Consider the following 8,479-nt stretch of genomic DNA (forward strand, 5'->3'; position numbering starts at 1 on the left):
TACGTAAACATGAAAGCAACTTCTAAGCTACCTTGACCCTATTAAATGTAGTTCCTTAAAGAATATCTTGTAACTGTGATCTGCGTGGCAGTCTGTGCTTGACATTCCATTCCTGGGTCACTTGACGTGGTAAAGACTGATGCAACAAACTAGAGGACTTGCAGCAACTTTTAGTTATTATTGAAGGGTTTGAAATGGAGTTCATAAGGAAAATCTGAGAATTGTGCACAGTTGTGCAAAAAGAGAAAAGACAAAAAAATGGGGAATGGTTTTACCCCATTTGTGGCTGTTTCTGTTTTCAATACCTCTTTTCTCCCTTTCATTTTGGGAGGGAATATACTCAAAGAAGAATGCAATGCATTGCTCTTACCGCTTCTCCTGTATCCCTTCCCTAGTTTGCACTATGGAAAAGTAAATTTATCCAAGAAGCGCATTTGAGAGCAGCGATTTGACCACGTAACTTTGTGGTACCAGGTTGCGTTGTGCGTGTGTGAAAGAGTGGCATGACTTGGGTGGATGGTTTCATATCGCATTCCCATCCATTGTCTTTTATCTCCCATATAGGAAAAGGCAGTATGCCGAACAACGTCAGCCGTAGGCCAAGTTTTGAAGGATCCAACGAATCTTTTCCGTCCTATCACCAGATCAGTAACCCAGGCTATGACGGAACAGGCTTTGGGGCAGAAGCTGCCAACATGATCAGTGAGGTTCCCAGGCCCTATATGGACTACTTGCTTTCCGCTTCACAGTCTGCAAACATGAGTGCTCCTGTACAAAGACCTCCTGGCATTGGCTCCCACAACACGCCTGGGAGTCATCCACAGAAAACATACCCTGGAAACATGGATTCCCCCGTCATCAGTTACCCAGTGGTTAGTCACAGCAGCCAAGCTGTGCAGCTCCAAAGTAACCATGGCTCAAGCAGTCCACATTACAGCAGGCAGCCCATAATAGTGCAGGGAGGGGATGCTCTGGGGTACGGCATTCAGCGGAGCCAGTCCTTTCAGAACAAGATGCAGCAGGAGGGAGGGTATCCAAGCCTTCCAAACAAAGGGACAGTGGTCCAGAGTAACTCTGGCCATGGGTTCCAGCAAGCCACGGCCGGGATGTATATGCCGCATCCTCACCACAAGCAACCCATCCCAGCTTCTCACCCCATACACGTGATCTCCCGAGGCCCAACATACACGAATGAATTCTCAGACAGCCCGCCACAGGGTCTGTTGACGCCATCTAGAAACAGCCTGAACATGGATCTGTATGACATGAATAGCCCCCAAGTTCAGCAGTGGCAAACGACTGCCTCCTCCTCCTCCTCCTCCCGTCGCGATTCCTTACAGAACCAGGCATTGGATGCGTCGCCCCGGCAGCATGTGCCTTTCAGACCAGAGGCCTGTGTGCCAAGCAGAACCAATTCCTTCAACAATCATCAACAGCAACAGCAGATACCAGTCTCCCTGCGGCAGACTCCTCCGGGCAAAGCTGACCCTTCCATCCCTTCTCCAAACACCATCACAGCAGTCACATCTGCTCATATCCTCCAGCCAGTGAAGAGCACAAGAGTGATGAGGCCTGAGCCACAGACTGCGGTGGGCCCTGCTCATCCTGCCTGGTTACCTGCCCAGCCTTCAGGGGTAGATGGCTTAGGAATGATTGACCAGCACCCCCATCCTGTTGGAGGAGCTAATGCTTATCAATTAGATGTTGATTATAGCAATCAGGAGCTCAGGTGTCCACCACCGCCATATCCAAAACATTTGCTGCTACCTAGTAATTCTGAGCAATTTGATATCAACTGCTTACATGCAGGAATTGAGCAGACACTCCGAGGAGTCTCAAACTCACCAAGCAACAAAGCAGAGGAAAATGGGGAACGGAATGATAAAATGAAGCCCGCCAAAGTGGAAAAACCAGGCAAAGATAAAAAACAAATCCAGACATCGCCAGTGCCTGTGCGAAAAAGTGGTAAAGATGAAGAGAAAAGAGAATCTCGCATCAAGAGTTACTCCCCGTTTGCCTTCAAATTCTATATGGAGCAGCATGTGGAGAATGTCATAAAGACGTACCAGCAAAAAATGAATCGCCGGCTACAACTGGAGCAAGAAATGGCCAAAGTAAATTAATTTTGTGTACTTTTTTTCTTAAAAGGAAAGAAGCCAGAGTGAGATAAGAGTAATATGGCAACCATCCATGTTTAACATAGTTCAGATTTTTTTAAAAAAATTGACTCTCAAGCTGATTCCGCACATGTTGGATAATGCACTTTCAATGCACTTTATCAGTCGTTTGAGGTGGATTTTTTGTTCCGCACACAAAAAAATCCATTCCAAATGAACTATAAAGAGGATTGGAAGTGCATTATCCAACGTGTGCGGAATCACCATCAGAGGCAGCATAATAATAAAATAGCGCAAGAACATGTCCTGATCCTCCTTGGCACAGTGCTGGGTATAATTTTTGCTCTTCAGATTCTCACAATCATGGAGGGAGGGGCGGAATGCCACAAATCATTGTCCGTTGGAAGCCAGTTCAATCCCCATTGACTTCTGAGACTTTTTTAGAAGCCCCACCCCCATTTTTTTATCCTCTGGTTCTTTGCAAAGTGGGCAAGAAACATGCTTTTTTATTGAGAAGAGAGTGTGTTGTGATCCTTGGAACGATGAATTTTGAGCCTTGTGCCAGATTTTATGCTTGTGTGATATAATTCCAAACATCACAAAATGCCCATGGCTCTGGTCACATACAAAATGGAATTAGTGGAGCAGAATACAACCTGTATGTTGACAGTTGTATATGCTTAAGTAAACATTTAGAGATTGATGTAGAACCTTGGCTTTTAAGGGAGAATTTTAAACTGTCGTGTTAAAATCAGCTTCAAACTAAGGCCAAATCCACACTTACTGGCATGGTGCTAAGTGTCTTCCTGGTGCTTTTTCTGACGTCATCGCGCCGTGAGAGCGGCATCGTGGCGCGATGACGTCATAAAACGCGCCAGGAAGACGCTACCATTCTGACTGTTTAGCACTATGGATTCAGCCTAACTTTGTATAAAAAATGTATCCAATTAGCCTAACTGTCTTGATGTCTCATTTCTTCCCTCTCCCTTTTCTTATGAAGGCTGGCCTTTCCGAAGCAGAGCAAGAGCAAATGAGGAAGATTCTCTACCAAAAAGAATCCAACTACAACAGGCTTAAAAGGGCCAAAATGGACAAATCAATGTTTGTAAAAATCAAGACTCTGGGTATTGGTGCTTTTGGGGAAGTCTGCCTCGCCTGCAAGGTGGACACTCACGCTCTGTATGCCATGAAAACCCTACGAAAAAAGGATGTGCTCAGTCGTAACCAAGTAGCTCATGTCAAGGCAGAGAGAGATATCCTTGCAGAGGCGGACAACGAATGGGTGGTGAAGCTCTACTATTCTTTTCAAGACAAAGATAACCTTTACTTTGTAATGGATTATATCCCTGGTGGAGACATGATGAGCTTGCTGATACGAATGGAAGTCTTTCCAGAAAAGCTAGCTCGGTTTTACATTGCTGAACTCACTTTGGCCATAGAGAGTGTGCACAAAATGGGGTTTATCCATAGAGACATCAAACCTGATAATATCCTGATTGATCTCGATGGGCACATCAAATTGACAGATTTTGGCCTCTGCACTGGATTCAGGTGGACACACAACTCGAAATACTATCAGAAAGGTATTGGGCGTTGAGACTTGTGGGGGCAGCAGGGTAAAGTGCCATAGTATTTATTTTACAAAAAGAACTGTCTCAGTTTTTTGAACAGCTTTTTGACTGATCGTTCAGCTTTTTAAAAATATGCCTTTTATTAAATGTATACGTTACACATTAGTAAAGGAAGTAAACCTAAGTCCTGACAAAAGTAAATTACAAGTCCTACATTTCTGAATATGTATGATTGAAAACAAAGCATAATAGTTGGAATAATATTTCTGGTAATAATGTTTCTGAAGAACACCCTGATAATTCCTTCCTTGTAATTTTTTTTTTGTTTTTTTATTTCTTCCTCTTTGAAAGGGAGTCACATCAGGCAGGACAGCATGGAGCCCAGCGACCTTTGGGATGATGTGTCTAACTGTAGATGTGGTGACAGGCTGAAGACTTTGGAGCAAAGAGCTAAGAAGCAACATCAGAGATGCTTAGCCCATTCGTTAGTTGGCACTCCCAATTACATAGCACCAGAAGTCCTGCTTCGGAAAGGTACATGATGCTTCTCTTTCAGTTGAAAGCAGCTGTTTTGACTTTGGTTTTCTGTTGCATAAATATTAATGGCCCGAGGAAAGCTTGAGGTTGTTGACACATGTGGATGCTTTTCAACTCTTTATCCTGTGGAAGCATAATCCCACTGTTGAGTCACTGAGTCAATACACTCTTTGCCCTTAAGGCTGAAACATACCCAGAAACCTTACTGGAGACAACTAGAGCAAAAAGTAGGTGTTGCAGGAAACTCATGTTTACCTCTACTCGGTTTCTTGAACTGGTAATATGTGATCAGTGAATCACTCAAATATTTTAATCTGTCTGTACCGCTGTTTGGCATTAACCCTGACATACTCTTCTTTGACCCCCATCCCACACAGCAGAAAAATTAGTGAACCCACACAAGCTTTGTTTTGTTAGCTACATTTATAGACTGCCTTTCAACAACAAAAGCTTGGATCTTGTAACATCATTCCCCCCACTTCTATCCACCTGTGGCTGACGCTGTCCTCCACTCCAGTGCTCGCTTTCTCTGCAGTTAACATTTCTTCACGCATGAGGTCTTTCTGAGGAACACTGATCATGCACATGGAAGTGCTAGTGACAGAGGATTAATTGATGTCTTTGAAACAATCCTGCTCTTACCACTTGAAGAATATGTTCTTCCTTCTTGCCTTTCAGGATACACTCAGCTGTGTGACTGGTGGAGTGTTGGTGTGATTCTCTTTGAGATGCTGGTAGGGCAGCCTCCTTTCTTGGCTCCCTCACCCACAGAAACCCAACTGAAGGTAAATTCAGCCTAGTTACCTATGATGATAAAGTTGAGCAGTGTGTTAGAGTCTGAAAAATACACTGCAGCCGTGGTTGCTAGTGTTTGATTTTGAACAGTGCCCCAGAAACAGGCTGATAATGAAAGGTGTGCGTATTTATGTATTTGTTTATTGGGCTTCTTAGAACAATAATCACCTGTGTCATTGGAAGTGTCTCACTGTTTTTGCTGACGGGGAACGAGTCATCATTTGTGATACGGGCTGCTTTTACATACATTGAATAATGCATTTCCAGCGCACTGTAGCATCATTTGCAACTGGATTTTCCCGTTTCATAACAGGATTGCTAAAATGCATTGCAAGTGCATGAATTGACATGTGTGAAAGCAGCCATTTTTTTTTTTTTTTTACCATTCTGCCAACTGTTTTCTTAGCCTGATCTCATTGTGGCAAGAAAGTTGATGGGGCAGTGCGGGAAGAAGTGTGACTGACAGCGGGACCAACTGTTTAATTGTGCCTAAGCAAAAATGCTACTGGATGCTAACCGGCTGCTTCTGTTCTTCAGGTGATTAACTGGGAGAACACTCTGCACATTCCCCCCCAGGTCAAGCTAAGTCCAGAAGCAAGTGACCTTATCACACAACTGTGCTGTGCTGCTGAAGAAAGGCTTGGAAGAAACGGAGCGGATGACATTAAGGCTCATCCTTTCTTTGACTCCATAGACTTCTCCACTGATTGCCGCAGGCAGCCAGCTCCCTACATCCCAAAGATTAGCCATCCAATGGATACATCAAATTTTGATCCGGTTGAAGAAGACAGTCCTTGGAATGACACTAGCGAGGACAGCACCAGGCCGTGGGATCCGCAGGCCTCTTCCAGCGGCAAACACACAGAACACGCCTTCTACGAGTTCACTTTCCGAAGGTTCTTTGATGACAATGGGTACCCGTTTAGATATCCAAAGCCTTCTGGGCTGGAAGTAAACCAGTCTGAGAATTCTGACGTCGAAAGCAAAGAGGGGCTAGATCAGGCTGGAGCCTGTCAACCTGTATATGTGTAAATTATCATTCGAAGCAAAAGAAAAAAAAATGTAGGGTCTTCCTTTATAGAGTCCTTAACTGGGATAAGTTCTAGTTCAGGCCGCAGTGAGTCTGAAGCATTAAGGACGTGCATACAGTGTCCTAGTTCTGATTTAGGCCATTTAGCGCTGTAAATAGCTATATAGATGAGAACACTTGAAATCTGAATCTGGTGTGTTAGCTAATTTTTTTTTCTTCTGTGTTGCCCACTCTAAGCATTTACAGACTTCCACCATGTCATGCTATTTTTTTTAAAGTGAGCAAAGAGCACTTATATTTTGTTTATAGCAGGGTTTTTTTCCTCCTAAATTATAGGGATTAAGTTTGACAAATCATGCTGCTGTTCTTCTTTTCTACATTTTTTAAAAAAATTATCCATCGCACTTATCACATTTTTTTAAGGAAATGCGTAAGATTGAAGAACGTGTGATTAAAGGTCTCCGTGCAATAATGTTTAGTAAGAGAAAACAAACAAAAAAAATTCCGCTGTCTAACGTTCTAAATTTACTGATGCCATTTTTATTCACACCGTGATCTTTATGTGTATTTTTTCACATTTCAAAAAAATTTTTTTGAAGCTGCTTATTTCCCTTTTTGTGTTTTTTTTTAAAAAAAATTCGTGTAATCGAAGTGTGAGCAAGTTGGCAGTTGGGGTGTGATTTCAGTGACTGGTGTGTGGAGAATGCTGCATGATCTGATTATTTTGTTTTCCTGTTTGAAATGACCCTTTTCTTGCCATTCACAGGCAGGTCCTGTGTACCAATTTTACTGAGGATCTACAACTTAGGCCTTCAGAATTTGTGTGCTGATAATGTATTGTGTGGATGGGGTTTTTTTCCTGTTATGATTGAATGCCACCTTTCTGTGTGTTATAAAAAAACATTACAAAGCATTAACTCAAGTTAAGGATTTGCAGTGTGTAGAGAGAGGGGGAGAGGCTGGTACAATCATCTTGTTTCATAAAAGATTTATCCTCCCAAAGAAACGTAAAATAGCAGAGCATCATCTTATCAGCTATATAAGATGACCCACTCACGTAACACGTGATATACAGCGTTCAGCTGTTTGAAACTCACCATATAGTATTCATTAATTTAGAATCTGTAAGGGAAACCATATAGGTGAGGATTTTTTTCTGTGCCTTAAGCTTAATTCAGGAGCCTTTGATTGGATACTAACAGCTTTTTTGGTGGGCACACTACAGCGAAGGAGTCACATTTGAACCCTGAAAAAGCTATGCTGGGAAGAGGCGTGTATCGTGGAATTCATGTGGACAAAGATGCTGTGTAGGTCAGGACTGTGCTGAGGAGAAGGAAACAGAATAAGAGCACCCTTGTTCTCACTCATGGCAGCAGAAAAGCTGGTTGTCTCCCACCAGTTATTTTTGTTTTATCCTTAACATTAATTGGACTCTTCAGAGCAGTGACATTAAGGGTAATTCAGTGACAGTATCTGTTTCTCTATGGAATGTATGAAGCTGCCTTATATTGAGTCAGGTGATTGGTTTCATCTAGCTGGTACGGTCTTCTGTGGCTGGCAGCCTCACTCAGTCAGAGGAGTTTCTCACTCTTGCTACCTGATATCCTTTAACAGGAGGTATTGGGGATTAAACCTGGGAGCATTGAGCTGTGGTCCCTTCACAGACACAGTGTTTTATTATGGTGGCTACATCCATGTCAGTGGCAAACCATCTTAGATAGCTGCTCCCCATCCCTGTTTAGGCAAGCCCTGAGATGCTCAAGAAGAAACAGAATAAAAGGCCATATTTTGGTCTATCTAGTAGCTTCTTCGTGACCGTGTTGGAGGTGTAGATGCTGCAGACATGATAAAAGCATAGAGTAAAATGGACCTACCCTCCCGTTATTTCAACAATATAACAGGTATAGCAAAAAAATATTTCCCGGGGATGTGTTGTTTGGTCACCCTTGGTGAACATTACTTTGGCTCTGTGATGGCTGTCACTGTTCAGAGGCTGCTTGGAATTGTGAACTATTCTGATTGACAGCTCTGTTGTGACTGTGCAAAACGCCAAGAGAGTTGCCTTGGGACTGCAGCCCTTAGTTGTTCATGTGAAGGACCCCTGTTTTAAAATGCTGGCCCTGATTATACCTGGTCTGTTATATTGTATTCATGTTTATGATGGACCATACTAATCCTTCTTCTCTATCAAAATGCAAGCATACTCTAAAATATTTTTTAAAATGTTTAAAATATACATTTTATTAGCTATATTAATGTGAGGATTATTCAAAGTGATAATGGAATATTAAAGATAATTAAGCCATACGTACCTTCATTTATATTCTATATATAACTAAATAGTTTTTTTTTCAAATCCTTAATACAGATTGTTTAACAGTCCTATTTTAAATGATTGATTGCAATAACATTTGAGGGCAATATTCCAC

General features: G+C 42.4%; 1 protein-coding gene across 1 annotated transcript in view; it reads left to right on the forward strand.

The window, feature by feature from the left end:
- The window catches only part of LATS2 (large tumor suppressor kinase 2), a 50,624-nt gene extending 44,562 nt beyond the window's left edge, over positions 1 to 6,062 (forward strand). Inside the window, exons 4-8 of the mRNA XM_054973611.1 lie at positions 565 to 2,114; positions 3,118 to 3,700; positions 4,040 to 4,222; positions 4,904 to 5,010; positions 5,558 to 6,062. Of these exons, the coding sequence (XP_054829586.1) occupies positions 565 to 2,114; positions 3,118 to 3,700; positions 4,040 to 4,222; positions 4,904 to 5,010; positions 5,558 to 6,052 (2,918 nt within the window). The 3' untranslated portion in view covers positions 6,053 to 6,062. The remainder of the gene's footprint in view (positions 1 to 564; positions 2,115 to 3,117; positions 3,701 to 4,039; positions 4,223 to 4,903; positions 5,011 to 5,557) is intronic.
- The last annotated feature ends 2,417 nt before the right edge of the window (positions 6,063 to 8,479 follow it).

The sequence above is a fragment of the Eublepharis macularius genome, chromosome 3 (genome assembly GCF_028583425.1).
Source record: "Eublepharis macularius isolate TG4126 chromosome 3, MPM_Emac_v1.0, whole genome shotgun sequence".
In the NCBI taxonomy this organism is placed as follows: Eukaryota; Metazoa; Chordata; class Lepidosauria; order Squamata; family Eublepharidae; genus Eublepharis; species Eublepharis macularius.